General features: G+C 44.4%; 2 protein-coding genes across 2 annotated transcripts in view; one reads left to right on the forward strand and one right to left on the reverse strand.

Annotated features, from left to right (window-relative positions):
• T265_07654 (hypothetical protein) overlaps positions 1–13,963 on the forward strand; it is a gene marked incomplete at both ends in the record, with an annotated part of 40,065 nt that extends 26,102 nt beyond the window's left edge. Inside the window, 9 exons of the mRNA XM_009173227.1 lie at positions 3,740–4,088; positions 4,793–5,083; positions 5,166–5,209; positions 7,040–7,246; positions 8,388–8,582; positions 8,737–8,856; positions 9,874–10,028; positions 10,050–10,244; positions 13,840–13,963. Coding sequence (XP_009171491.1) covers positions 3,740–4,088; positions 4,793–5,083; positions 5,166–5,209; positions 7,040–7,246; positions 8,388–8,582; positions 8,737–8,856; positions 9,874–10,028; positions 10,050–10,244; positions 13,840–13,963 — 1,680 coding nt within the window. The remainder of the gene's footprint in view (positions 1–3,739; positions 4,089–4,792; positions 5,084–5,165; positions 5,210–7,039; positions 7,247–8,387; positions 8,583–8,736; positions 8,857–9,873; positions 10,029–10,049; positions 10,245–13,839) is intronic.
• T265_07653 (hypothetical protein) overlaps positions 6,741–15,180 on the reverse strand; it is a gene marked incomplete at both ends in the record, with an annotated part of 18,481 nt that continues 10,041 nt past the window's right edge. Inside the window, 2 exons of the mRNA XM_009173226.1 lie at positions 6,741–6,794; positions 10,239–10,318. Coding sequence (XP_009171490.1) covers positions 6,741–6,794; positions 10,239–10,318 — 134 coding nt within the window. The remainder of the gene's footprint in view (positions 6,795–10,238; positions 10,319–15,180) is intronic.

Raw genomic sequence — 15,180 nt, forward strand, 5'->3', positions numbered from 1 at the left:
TAGCTCTGCCCTCTTTCCACAGAACAGTGCTAGCTAGCTAATGTACTGACTCTTTGTGGTCTCTGCTGTCATCCATACAGAGGACTACTAAGTAAGCTTTTTCCGTTGAAGTGTACATCTGTATGTAATCCACTGTGACGACACTGTTTCAAACTCCTCTCGTAACACACCACGCATTAGCATGCGGTGTCAGGGCTGGTCCTCAGACATTCGTTCATGGTGTGGTGCTTGTGTTCTCCCACAGAATGATCGCCTTCCCCCGATGGAACGGTGCGGAACGCAAAGAGATTTGCAGCCATCCACTTCCTTATATATAAATAAAAATCGCCCAGCTGTAACACCTTTTCGGTGCCTAGCTGCCATGCCACACGAAGGAAGCACGAGGGCTTGGATACTGCCAGGTAGCCCAAGCCTAGACAGGGGAAGTCGAGTGGCAGAGGTCGGGTTGAAACCACGAACCTTCCGGACAGTAAATTCGCGCTCTAACCACTTGGTCCATCTCGCTCCCCCATCTCGCTTCCTCATATATTCAGTATTAATGATCAGACGTAAGACCAGTAGGCATCAATCCAGCGAAACATTCGCATGGCAGTTATTGATGCATCTAAAGCGAATATACCACTAGCGGACACACGGGCAATATTCCGTAAAGTACGAACATGGTAGATTTACTGTAAGTTCGGAGTGGCGACCACCCCACCTTCCAACAGAGAAGGCAAAGTAAGATCCCCGTCAGTTTACCATAACACTTACAAGTGCATCTTCCTCGAAAGTGTTTTCTCTTTTCTGTGGCCACAGTTTATCTCCAAAGATGCCACTGGGAGTTCAGAGCGAATTTTGTGTATTGTCCTTCGCGCGATGCACATATGATTTATCATCATCAGCAGCTGTAGAAACTGCGTAATTATCGTACAGTGTTTATACCTGCCACGGTTTCGTTCACCGATGATTTGAGGAGGTGGGTATAGAGCTGCCCACTGAAGGCGGTAGCTCACATAATTGGTGTGTAAATACAGGGTTCTTAGTGGTCTTTTAAACGGAAGGTTGGTAGGGGAGCTGTGCATTGAAGGTAATATCTTGGATGCATGAGCCCCTTTGAGGACGCGACTGGACCATGTCTGACAATGTCTCTAGGCATTTATGTGTCCCGTCTCGGGGTCCCCATCCATGGAGACAGCAATGGCCAGGACAGCTGGTAATGGCTGCCAAGTCATTGTTTAACTTCTCCTGGCTCGTTTCTACCTTTCACCTGGTTGTGCGAAAAGAGCCTTCTGAAGAATTCAACTCGTTCAAATGGAGATTCATCAACAAATGCGTTACTATGAATATAATGATAAAATTGCACAAAACTCATCGTGGCATTACAGCAGCTTCTATACACCGGTTTAGGAACTGCTAATTCCAAACGGGATCCAAAAGTTCACACCGACTCAAGGCACGGTGGCTACAAGATAACGAAACCCACATGTTGGTTTAAACAAGTCGTACGATGACAAAGTCAAAGAGCTGTTCGCGTTCAGTTCAAAACAGGAAAGGTGATAAAGGCAAAAAACGGAGAATGACGTTGCACATAATAAGGACAGAAGAAGGGAATTAACAAATAAGTCCTACCGACGACTGAGTATAGTCGGATGCCTTAGAGTTTTACAGACTAAATTCGATCCCATGGCTGGTGCTAGCTTATTATCAAAGCTAACACTAACACCACCTCATCCACTGTACGTCACATCATCTAGGCAATACAGACCGTATTAGTGCGAATCTATTTGGGTGTTTGACGGAACCCTAGCCTTCAAGTTCACATTTTTTTATATGGGCTCCAAACGATTTGAGAAGCGAGTAGTGTTAGAACCACACTCATGCACCAACCGCAAGACTAGTTATACACGACTTTATCTCGTCTTGTGCTGCCCTTGTATGCCAGTTTCATTGTTCTGTTCGAATAGACATCGACCTCTGAATTACATTCCTTTTCGCTGGTTCCGACTACCCACAAAGTAACTATTGGACCACGTGTTTCAGGTGATCCCGTGCCACTGTTGTTACATCTGACAATCTCGGGTGCATCGCGTGACTATTATGTGAACCTGGAAATGTAATTGAGATTGAGTCGGGACCAGCCTCTCGAACAAAGGTGTTCAATGCAATATACAGTATAGTTGGGGACCTAGCTAAAATTATTGTTTTCTTGATTGGTCTTTGATTCACTCCGATATGTAGTGCGGAGCCAGGTGCTTGTCAGACTTCCTGAACACCGGGTAACTCCCATAGGATAGATGTCGGATGGAGCATAATCACTGATAACCTGGAACGAAGGTCTGCCGGGAAATACTGCTGCGAATGTTGTTCACTCGTGCGGTACTAAGTGCTAACACCAGGTACAGTGTAACTGACTTGGTTGTCCGAAACCTAGAATGTATTACTAAAGACAATTCAGTTTTCCGGGCAGCGATACAACATCCGAATCCTAAGGGGTCTTATCGGAGCGTGATCTTTAGTACGTACACATTGTAACTGAACTTTTCAGCCCTCTTTTTGAACCCATCGTCGGAATGGCAGACTTATCCAAATTTCTCATACGAAACCGGCTCCATTGGATACTGGTATAGTGATGTAGTCATCCTTTGTTAGCTATGGGTTTGGGTTGTCCGTACTTAGGATCAAATTTTCATTCTGGAGTTCTTCCAGAGATCCGGAAGTCATTGAAGACATAAAACAACACAAGAATCTGAACCAGGGATCCACGTCTCAGAATCGTTCCGAAGAAATGACTCCAGAAGTATCCCACATTATCAACAGTTATAGCTTCTGCCATTATTTGATCGGCATCGCAAGATCCGCTGCAAGTTCGAAAACAGAGTCCAGAAAAAACCATGGGGTTCTGGTAGCTTCTAGCAGCCAGAAGTAAAGTTGCCAAAAAGGGATTGACGGTGCACATAATAAGAATAGAAGAAGGAAATCAACATGGCTGTCATCCTGCTGCTGTCGTGGACGTAAGGGTCTTTCAAAGGATGTACACCAAGACTCCTTGGCAGCGTATCCCTTAAAGCAACTGCCTTTGGTCGGTCCCATTTTAGTAGTGGCGGACGCTGTGGCAGCTATTGGGCACCTATGCACTATCCTATGGAACACTCACCCATCTGAAGCGACTCTTCTGGACAAGTCCCGTCGACGGTCGCTACGGAGACGTAATCCTACTGATTTCTCTCGAGTAGTTAATTCAGCTATTAATCGCAGTTTCGCGGATGAGGATCGTCCAGGTTTAAGTCGGGCCTTACACGACACAAACTGGCTAATGAAAATGCGGATGTTTTATGTTAAACCTACCACAGTATAATTCAATAAAACAAATTATGACTGGCTTCTTGCTTGGGGAAATCAAACACGCACTGTAATCCCGTGCAGTTGTCAACTACATTTAACAATGGTCAATAAACTAGGATGAAAAACCGTCACAATTTCTGTACGATTGTCAGAAGAACGTAGTCGTTTATTTTGCACACAGATTGCGGATTTTGTTGAGGTTATCCCGAGGGGAGGTATTTAGACCCTCTCCCTATCACAGCCTCTGCGTTCGCAATTCTTAGCCTTCCGTCTGTGTCTCTCTATAGTCCACAGTGCCGTTTGTCTTCGATTTCTGGCAATTATCTTCGTAACCCCTCGCATCCATCAGCCTTTGGATTTATCGTTGCTGCGTCCATTGAGCTGACCGTCTGCTTATATTGCTCTTTCATTTCAGAACGATTCTTACTGCAATTTTTACGAGCCCGAATCATCTGGAACCAGGGTTGTGAACTTCACTCATATGAACGGGCCATTTGGTCCCGTGTCGGATGATGTTGCCCTTCCGGTCCAGCGATCTGCACCAGATTCTAACGCCAGTCCACATCGTGCCTCCATCCCCAGTTCATTACCAAGTAGTACCGCAACAGCATCTCAAAATGGATTTGGCAGTGCCCGGAGACCAGGACCGATTGCTTCGCGACCGCCGATTTGGTCGGCCACTGTTAGCCGACTACCCATCCACACCAGTTTGCCTGGTGATCGTGGCCTCCATGGTGATTCGGCCTCCCTATGTGCACCCCAAGGTATTTCCAGATTCACCAACCTCCCGTTCTCGATATTTTATGTGTTCCAGTGGTTAGCAGGTTTCGCTAAGTTCCGGGATTCCGAATTTTGTCCACCTGTCAATCCTCATGCATCATCTCATCATCACTTGTGTGTAATGGTCATTGATAGGTTATCTATCTCTAAACATGAATCCGTACCAACCACGTGACTCTTGTCAAGGCAATCTTGTTTACCGTTTAACAGAAAATACATGGATTCTTAACAGATTTAAAAGCGCTCCGCTAAGTGAGATAGGCTTCTCAACCATTATGAGATCTGATGTCTACTATAATGTACTGTACTAACAAGGAAATGCTTGTCGCTATCTAGACTAGTTGGTCCATTTCCCTTTCTATAATTTCTCCTTTGCATGTCAGGTCAGAATGTCTAAAAACCTATGGGCATATGAATACTGCCACCGACAGGCTACATCTTACTAGGGCCAACCTCCCGCTTGGACGATTCTTCAATGTCATATTGTTACTGAAACCAAACAATGAATCGCTCTTGTGTGAATTCAACGTTAGTTTGAAGCAGTTTTCCCACAATACATGTTTGCTTTTCCACCTAAACACACAAAAACAACTGAACCCGCATAATTTTGTGCTTTTTTGTACTGGCATTCTAGCCACTGACCATCAGTCCATTTTGCCCCTTTCTCGCTCATCACATTCTGCCGTAGCCACTCCCGTTCATTCACCAACCACGGATTCGATCGCGGAGTCAGATCTGGGCCGCTTCGGATTTGGCTTTCCAACGGCGGAACTCACCGCTCCACGTGCGTCGCAGGAAACTCTGAGTACAGCTGCTTCGCAAACTTCTGTCTTCCATGCCTCCTTGTCCACACCGGGTGGTTTCCGAATTCAGTCTCCTGTGAATTCCGAGGGCGTCTCCTTGTCGGCCAGTGTGGATTCGAGAGACCCTTGTTTCAGCTCCTCTCTGGGACCCACCGGGACTATGTTGCCTCCGAGAGGTACATACAGTTGAAGTATTCCCCCTAGGACTCCCACACACACACACGTTTCGTTCTTTTAATCCATACTCTAATGTTTTAGATAACGATTTTCAAAATGCTATCCCTCCCTGCTGTCTGTACTATGTCACTCTCTGTATAATCTTTGATTTTGTTTCTCGCCCCTGATCGCTGCGACGAATCCCAATATAGGGTGGCCAGTGTTCAATGTCTATGCCAGACTGCTTTCTAGCTTACCTCATAGATCATTTTTAAACCCTAAATTGTTTTGTCGGTCTCTCTGCTTGCCCCATAGTGTCCATCTTTTTTTCCCACCCCAACTGGTGATCATGGTATTTTTGTGTCATTACCGTTTCTCATACTCCGCTTCTACCAACCCACCTCCAATATTTTTGTTTGAAACTCCCATCATGAAAGCCGCGAATAAAAAGCACCAAGTATTCCCGGACTCCCACACACACACACGTTTCGTTCTTTTAATCCATACTCTAATGTTTTAGATAACGATTTTCAAAATGCTATCCCTCCCTGCTGTCTGTACTATGTCACTCTCTGTATAATCTTTGATTTTGTTTCTCGCCCCTGATCGCTGCGACGAATCCCAATATAGGGTGGCCAGTGTTCAATGTCTATGCCAGACTGCTTTCTAGCTTACCTCATAGATCATTTTTAAACCCTAAATTGTTTTGTCGGTCTCTCTGCTTGCCCCATAGTGTCCATCTTTTTTTTCCACCCCAACTGGTGATCATGGTATTTTTGTGTCATTACCGTTTCTCATACTCCGCTTCTACCAACCCACCTCCAATATTTTTGTTTGAAACTCCCATCATGAAAGCCGCGAATAAAAAGCACCACAGACACTGCAAACAATCCTCAAAGCCAACATTTTCTGTGAAGTTCGCAACATTCCGCGCAATAGGAAGAAGGCGCTGTTTTTTTACCGTTTTTTAATCCACTCACTCCGATGGTGTTTCTGTGGCTTGTAGGTCGGATTCGGTGAACACGTTATATGGCTGTGATTTCGGGTGCATTGCGGTAGTCCACCCCCACCCACTCACCCAGTTCTTCAAAAAAAACATGTTCCACTCGGATTGTCCCGTTCCCGCTCTCATTCTCAGATCACTGACCGAAACTAGCTCTATAAATCGCCGTTCCTGCTGCTGTCTATCTATGTGTCACTGTTGAACAACAACTCCCACCCCCCCCCCTGCCGGTATGATCATTCGGAATAGGAATGATATTCCAGCTGCAGTGCTCCCTGTGTGTGTTCAATAGAATCATGCTCTCTGTATTTATTTACTATTCACTGAGTCGTTGTCTTCTTTCTGGTTGGTTATTTCATGTGCTTGTGTTCATGGGAATTTTTCCGACTCACTAGTGTTTAGCAGCTATTTAGGTCAATCGTACGGGGGTCGATACGTCGTCTTCCTGTCCTCCTCTCCCGTTTGTTCGGAATCGGAACGGTATTTTAGAGCAAATTGTTTTGTTGAATCCACTGGCGGACTTAGATTTTCTATCACTGTCGTAATAACCTTATGGTTGAGGGAATTGTGCATCCGAGTTCAATCGAATCATCTGTACCTTATCGACTAACTGCGATATAAGTTATTCTACCATACCGAACGTTTCTCCTATAGTCGTTCAAATCAGAAGGATTTCAAACATATGGGGGATCTTCTTCAGCACGAAGTTCGTTACTCTTATCTACGACCTGGAACGTTGTGGACAAGATTACATACATGGAAAGTTGTTATCCGAGAAGGTTTGCGCCTAGATGATTCACCAGAATAGTCCTGAATTATGATGTTGTCTATTACAGTCGATAGTTATTGATCGGAGACCAACCGTGAAGTCCAAACCTGAACAAATCAAGCCTACTACTCTACCTTTCCCTCCTGAAACACCATTTGGAACTGATTTTCTCGCCCAGTGATCCTATTTTTCTTTCAATGTGAGGGACAGTGCGAAACGACTCAGTGGTTAGAGCGCGAACTTACTGACCGGAAGGTCCATGGTTCGAACCCGACCTCTGCCTCTCGACTTCCACTGTCTAGGCTTAGGCAACCTGACAGTATCCCAGCCCATGTGCTTCCTTCGGGTGACATGGCAGCTAGGCACCGAAAAGGTGCTACAGCTGGGCGATTTTTATTTATATATAAGGAAGTGGATGGCTGCAAATCTCTTTGCGTTCCGCACCGTTCCATCGGGGGGAGACTAGTGTGTGTGTGTCGTTTATCCAGAGTCCGTAAATCTCCGCATGTGAAACTCAACGCTATCATTCTCCCACGTATGATTGTTCACGGACGTGATTAGCTTGTACTCAGTTCGAAATTAAGGTGATGACAGATTTCATTACATGTTCTGGTACTGACTGGCTTCTTGAGTGATTGCTTCCCATAAAAATGCCTTTATGACCTCTTCTGAGCAGAATGTTTATATTTTCGAAGGCTAGAGCCACCGAGTAAGGCGGGAAGGTTTTGGTTAGACCCCGTGCACAGTCGTATCCTTTTCCTCTATATTGCTCATACCTGACGAGCGAGTCCCAGGCACTCCAATTCCCATCAGTCCATTCATATTTTTGGTGTTTCCAAGTTGGATTTCGTCCTTCATATTCGGTTGACCATGGTTTAAATGCCTAAACACACCGTTTAGCTGGTACATTCTTTTTGGGAACAGTTGGTGGTGTGCATCTCGCAAGTTGCTGGCTAGTTTCCAGGACTATTAGTGCAGCTCAGACCTAGCTAGGGGTTTGAACACGCTCATCAAAGAACCTAGGTTGAGACGTGCACCCCACAGGTTGGCAGCACTATCGGTGAATAATGATCCCGTACTCCGGCCACTCAACAGATCTTTATGCTGTAGGAAACCTCAGACTTCGATTATCCGGTGAGCAGAGCTCAGTTGTTTTGTCGAAAATTCAGTTTCAAACAGTTGGTGATCTCGGACAAACAAAGGTCGCCACAGACAGTGGACCAATCACAAATGAACGTGCAAAGAGCGGTGATCTGATAAAAACTCGGCTTTGCATCAGTAGATTGAAATTTCCTAAAAGTGAGGCGAGTCTTCAATCAACCAGAAGATATTTGGAGCCGAGCTTTCATAAACACTGGGTTTATCGCTTAGCAACGTCTTGTTTTTTATACCAAAGCTTCACCAGGCCAAGGGAACAAGTTACCAGCTTTTTGAGACGAACAAAGAAACTACCAGTGAGATTTGCAATTAGCCGACTTGATCACTACTGAATGCTGGTCAGAAGTGCATGTTTGTTGTCTGATGCAGATGACTAACACTGACGACAGATGAGTGGGAAAGGTTGGATCAGGAACTTCCGTTCATGGAGGTATCTTTGGTCACAGTCCCAATAACCAGAGGCTCCAATGTATCACCAGCAGAGAGAGGGTCTTTAAACACATTCAACCAAATGGCTATTATCGTAATCGCGAAGACGGATAAGGCTAAAACCACCCTACTGATGAATGAGGGAGACTATTTACGGAAGGTTAAACAACACCCAGCTGACGAAATTTAGCAATGGAACAACTACGCCAGTAATGCATCAGAGTAAGGCTGAACTTGGGAAGTATTCAGGTGTTCAATCGTTTGGGACGAAACAGGTGATATCCGTTGTTTCCGATCTGTTGAAATCTGTGTAGCTTGGGTGTGTTTACTGGTGGTTGATCAGATGGCAGTTGATCTGTTCACCGAGCTTGGAAATTGGTTTGCAAACGTTTCGTCCCCGGTCAAGGGGATATCGTCAGTACGCAGTTGAATGGGTGCTTCTTCCGTGTTTAGTTTAGATAGTTTTTGACGAAACGTTTGCAAACCGATTGCCAAGCTCGGTGAACAGATCAACTACCATCTGATCAACATATACCCGTTGTATCCCAAAAGTGCAATTCAACCCGGAATTACTGGGCTAACAAAAAAATCACAAGGCAGTTGTCTCCAAAATACAATTGGTGAATGGCATAGATTCACCACCACATGAGCCAACCTGATTTCTCTCTATTATCCCGAAGCCACTTACCGGTAAGTCATTCACATGCGAAATTCTTGTGGTTTTGCTAAAAAGCAGCCACTGGATTTCCGTTGGAGCTGGGCGATGTTCTGGTCAATTTTGATGTCAACTCTATGTAAACGAATATTCGTATGACTGACCTTCTACTCATAACGGTACTACAGGGCAAGACAAGGTTGCTACTGGCAGACTCAAAGCAACCCTCCGTGGATTAGGTAGTTGAGGGCATCAGAATGTGCTTCGACCTCGGTCAATTTGTTTTTAGGAGAACATGGTCTGGTAATGGGATCTCCATTATCCCCCTTTTTAGTTAACTTGTGTAGGAAAGACTTGACAGGAAGTGCCAGCCTGATTCGAGTGTCCATCCAAAGTTTTTTAACGTTCCATCGATCAAAGGTGGTAACGAATGCCATCGATACCTTAACACTTAGGATCCGTATACTAAGTTCAGTATGAAGCTAGAGTCCTAGTTCGAATACATAGTCCGTTCTAGACTGCAGCAGTGGTGAGAAGTTGGAAATTGTCACTTACGAGAAACCAACAGGCACTGGTGTGGTCTTAAAGTACTTACCAGTAGTATGCTCTGGCACACCATACTTAGCCGAGTGAGAGAGCATCGACGGTATGCAGCAGCACAGATTGAAACAAAGAAGAGGCGTCCAGAAAGTAGAAACCCATATGTGTTTAATTAAGCCGTAACTAGGACGGCTATTGTCCTTAGGAATTGACACGAGGAATGAGTCGAAACAGCAGTCATGTCATACAAAACAAGATGATGTTGAATACGGCTTACATTAGAAGATCATTCCAGAAGGAAACACATGGTGTTAAATACTGGTGCACTTTAAGAGTCGCTTCCCGAGACTGTATATACAAAATGAAATTGAACGACTGCACGAAGGTTCAGCAAGTTGTCCACCAGAATCGGTGAGATCGGTGCGTAAACAGACCACCAAGAAACGCGAATGAATATCAGGTGATTTTAAATACTCTGAAACGGCGAAAGATTCAATGGACACGTAACAGACATGGAAAGTGTGGAAGTTTTGAAATGAGGACAAATATTCACGCCACAGCGAGTGGCGGCTGTGAAAATCCTCAACCATCCCAGAGTGAATGGAATAGAGGGCGTCGTACTGACAGGTGTGTGGAGAGCGGCTTTAGATCAGCCGACGTCACACGAGACGGCGTTCGATTATCAGTGAAGTGTTCTGGGTCTAAAGTACAAAACCAAAACAGTGTAAAATCCACTTAACCCCCCTCCCCCCAATCCCCTTAGCATACAGACCGACAACATCTGTGAACGATGCCCAAAAGGAATACTGCATCAAGGTGTCCTGGATCGGCAGGGTGACGGCCAAAAATCCTGATTCAACCTGATAACAGGTTTTCTCAAATCCATCCGTCCTAAGTGTTAGTCATCCATGCTAAACACCGAACAAGAATTTCTGTTTCAGTTAAGAAACCTCACTTGTTGTTTCTCCGTTTACCCAAGATACTCGGTCAACCTGGTAATTTATTCACTTGGACTGACGAAGCTTTTGTGCAAGATGAGTCTTTTTATCTTTTATTGACGTCCGAACTGTGGTTCTAAACATCACACGTGTTCGAGATTACCTTGGCCGCAGTGTCACCAGCTGCATATATGATGAACTCATAGCATCGGCCGTAGATCGATAAACATTTTATAAATAAACAAAACCGCAGGCTACCTGTATACAGGCCATCACTTGTGTGTGGACAACAACTCGCGTTGCCTCAGCAACAATTCGCGAGTAATCCATCAACATTCGTCGATGTACTATTGTTTCGTTGATCTTAACGGTGAATACGACTAGTTTCGGTCAACATGTGAGCTTTTTGTTGACCAGATATTTCAGTAAGAGAACCAGGAAACGTTTGTAGGAACGGAATAGACACGTCAGGCTTAGTACTTATTGAATTTTGTGATGGGAAGGTCTTGAGTGACTGTAGAGTTGTCTACGGAACATTCCTACCTCCAATTCGGCAGTCGATTATCAAGAAGATGAATGCACAAGTCCCGTTTTCGGATCGTCGCGCTAAAGTAATCGAGTTTGGCTGATCAGTTAAGCTACCTGGTGCCGTACGAACCTATCAGGGGAGGAATTGTGGTGTTTCACTCAGAAAATTGAATCACATAAAATACAGAAGCGTGCGTCTAGCTGTTGGTCAGGTGGCAGTTGATCTTTTCGCCCAGTTTCCCTATTGGCTTTCAAACGTTTTGTCACCACGTGTGGAGACATCGTCAGTGCGCTGTTGAGTTGGCACTTCTGCTTGCGTTCATGTAGTGTCTGAAGTGCAGTTAATAACTGTGACGTCGTGTTTTTTGTTTGCTTGCATCTTTACAGTGAAGGCGAGGCAGAAACTTACTTAGTCACAGAGTTTCCCGTAAATCGGGGGTAGTTTTCACTGATGACCTGGTGAAAAAGTGAAAAAGAAAAGTAAGGAAATGCACAGTGAGAAACCAGATGGGAAGAGAGAAAGAGTGGCTTTAGGCAGGAAATGGACCAAGTGCCACCGCCATACTCTTGTACGGGAGATCTGTTGCACCCACTTTAAGCGTAGCTTCTCGAGACTGAAGACACGGGCCGTTGGATTCAGTGCTAAAAATGACCGTCTTCTTTTTACACTGCCAGATGCCCAAGTCTTAATACTACATTCCACACCTTAAAGAAGTAATGAGCACACAGAACGTTTTTATGACATTGTTCTCAAAGGCTTGTCCTCTTTATGACTTCCCCTTTGTCCAGCCCCAGCTTTTAGTAAGCCTAGACTCTTTTGAATTATTGATAGCGACACATTTTGTTTACACTAAAAGCTTCACTCATGAATCTTTTGGCACCGTCCAAGTGCCACCGTTGACATCCATTACTATCAGGAAGGTCAGATTCCCGGAACCTACTGCCCCACCAAAATCTCAACAGGAAAGCCGGCAAGCATCCAGGCCAGTCAATCATTCAATCAATTCAGCAAAAGCCGAAGAGTGATCATGCACACCACAAAAGCACGACCGAATGTGATCAGCGTTCAGGCATTTCATAGAGGCACGATCGGTGTTGATAGGTGTTCACTGACACCTATCAGACAGCCCGGATCAATGTCAGAAAGTCCTTTTTTAAATAGCTTGGAGCCGTTGTAACTTTTGCTCTCGCACGCACTCACTTGCTGGTTCAGAATATAGCTTTGCGTTCCGTTCTAATAGTCTTTTTTTCCGGCATTAGGCACCGGAACGGGTCAGCAGCAAATACCACAGATTTACGGATCAGCAGATATAACAACTACCGATGTTGCAGCTTGAATATCGTTCACCTATGATCCATCATCAGTAGTTTATCTAAACTCTAAATAGGAAATACCCAAATGAAACGATAGCTGGATCATCACCTCATATGAACTTCACAAACCGTGTGCGTTTAGACGTGCGCGACATTACTTCCCATGTGGATGCGTAACCCGTTCGTTTTCAAGACTTTTCTCCCTTCAAGTACACCACAACTTGCAAGGAGTAAATTTCAGGTCAAAAGGTTTCACTCCATTGTTTGAAGCTCAGAGGAACTCTGTGGAATGACCACCCCCTATCAGGGAAAGTGCCTCCTCTCATGTGTGTCCGTTTTTTGGAAAAATGCCGACAGCTGAGGATCCGGGCACTATTGGAAAGGAGAAATGCCCAGCTCATCAAGAATTCTCGTCCTCAAGTAAACTGAGCTTCCTTAAGATACTCGATATTGGTGTCTTGCAGTCCTGGACTTCACGGAAGCGTATCAGCCGCTTCTTTCAATTTTTTGTACGCGCGGAATACTCAAATGGCTACTCAATCTAGTGACATTTCGACCGACCAATCGCGGTCAATTTAACGTTAACGAAATCCTTGTTGCGTCATTAATTCAAAACTGCCTACTTTACTTACACTGAATTGGATTAAGTTCAACAAACCAAAGGAACGGTGGTTCTCGAACTAACCAACAAGGCTTCAAGCAGTTTCACAAAGTTCACTGCGGATTCGAATAATTCAAGTGATTTTGGATGGAATAGCCTAATTAACTGACTTTTCAAGAATATAGCGAGACGAACATATGACACGCCCACAGCTGCAGTTATACGTGTACCTCCTGTAACACCCCCCCCCAACTCACCAATTTTATCGAATTTCGGGTCAAAACAGTACCTCATATGATGCAAGCTCGTCTCTTCAGGTGAAAAACTCACTGAAACTTGTGGAGACTGGAAACGAGAGAATGACGGTACAATAATGTTTGAAACTGAACACTGGGCGGAAAACTGAGAAAGCCGGTAGCCAATGCTCTCCTTATTATGCATACCGTCACAACGGCGTATACTACTGCTGCGACATGTTAGTAGCCTGTAGTCATGTCGAAGCCCCGCTCGGCGTTTAATGGAAGGTGAAGTTTACTACGGATATTGTGTAACTGCTTTCCGACGTTCGCTTACAATTGTGTAATAGTCAATGGATATCTATCAAAGTTCAAGAAGACGCGTGAGAATGTTCAGTTTAAAAATATGTGCATATGAGAAGTTTGCTTACCTGTCCAGTAGCTTGTAACCGCTTAGATGGTGGTTGCTAATGATTGAATTCACAACAGAGGGTTTCCTCCTTTCACCGGTATAACTGGAGTAGAATCTAACAAGTTTGGTGGACAAAATGATCGACCAAGAGTGTATCAGATTTTCTATGAGGAGTCACATTTTACGGGATCAGATCAATAAAAAATGACAATCGTTCAGCCGTAACACCTTTAAGGTACCTAGCTGCCATGCCACCCGAAGGAAGCACGCGGGTCGGGATATTGCCAGGTTGTCTAAACCTAGACAGGAGGAGTTGAGAAGCAGATGTTGGGTTCGAACCACGAAACCTTCCTGAAGTAAATTAGCGCCCTAACCACCAAGCCATCTCGCCCTCATGGAAATCAGAAGCACCAAATTTGTGCAGCCATAAATGGACATCCCTTTTTTCAAATCACTTCGTCCTTTCATGGTTTTTTACCTGGACATCCAGAAATTTGCCAGAAAAACCTCTTCGGACCCACCACTATGCACGGGCTATACATTTTAATAATGCGTTAGTTGTTATCTTCCTGTAAACACTTTATCGATAAATGGTTATACTAAAGCGGTCCAATCGACATCTGCAGTACATAACCTGCGCCCATCTCAAGGTATCACTGAATGTGGCTTGGTAATATTTGAACATTTTAACGCTTAATTTAATTCAGTTATTTCTGACAAACTTAATTTCATGTAAACAAAAGCTAAGGTCATATCCTACGTTCATCCGAACTACTATCCATTACGCGTCCATTAGGAAAGTTCACAACCTTTGATTTAGAAACCCTCAAGTGGCTCTGTTCCTGGTTATTCGCGCCCCACTGCGTACAAACTTCGAATTATTCCTACTGGCCTAAAGCGCCCAATGATAAACGTATTCAGCATCTTTCTCCATTTCAGAGTGCACAATTTTCTGTCCTCTTTTCAGCCACGGTTGAAGGCTTTACTTAACTGGACTTGGTTTCTATAGATCCACACGAGTATCGTGAAACTCGATCAGTAAAAAACGTCGTAGACCCCTATTGTCTAAGGCTCACTGAATTAATGAGACGTTTCACTATATATAGCTCTATAGACCCTTGAAGGATGTTTCCAAAGCTAAAAATCAAATATCACAGAGAAGCTAATTTCAATTGCCTTCAGTTTATTCTTTAGATAAAACAACACTGGGTACGAGAGAATGCTTTACTAAAAATCCACGTATGCAGGAACTGCTCGCTGTCGAATGGTTTAGTCACTAAAGTGGACCAAATGTGGTCAATGCTGCCTGAGTAACCTGATCACCTTTGACAGGCTGCTCAAGCACTTTATCCCTGGATCAAAATATCTCAAGGCAACTTCTCGCCATATCAGTTTGTCATGGCACGATTTATCGCTTGGTATTTGAGCAAACAACCACTACTTGAGTGAGTAATTCAGACTCAAGCGTGTAGTACAAGTCTCAATCACTAACTGCACTACAAGTCTAATACACAATACGAAAGGGTAGGGTATA

This window comes from Opisthorchis viverrini (assembly GCF_000715545.1).
Source record: "Opisthorchis viverrini unplaced genomic scaffold opera_v5_189, whole genome shotgun sequence".
NCBI lineage: Eukaryota > Metazoa > Platyhelminthes > Trematoda > Opisthorchiida > Opisthorchiidae > Opisthorchis > Opisthorchis viverrini.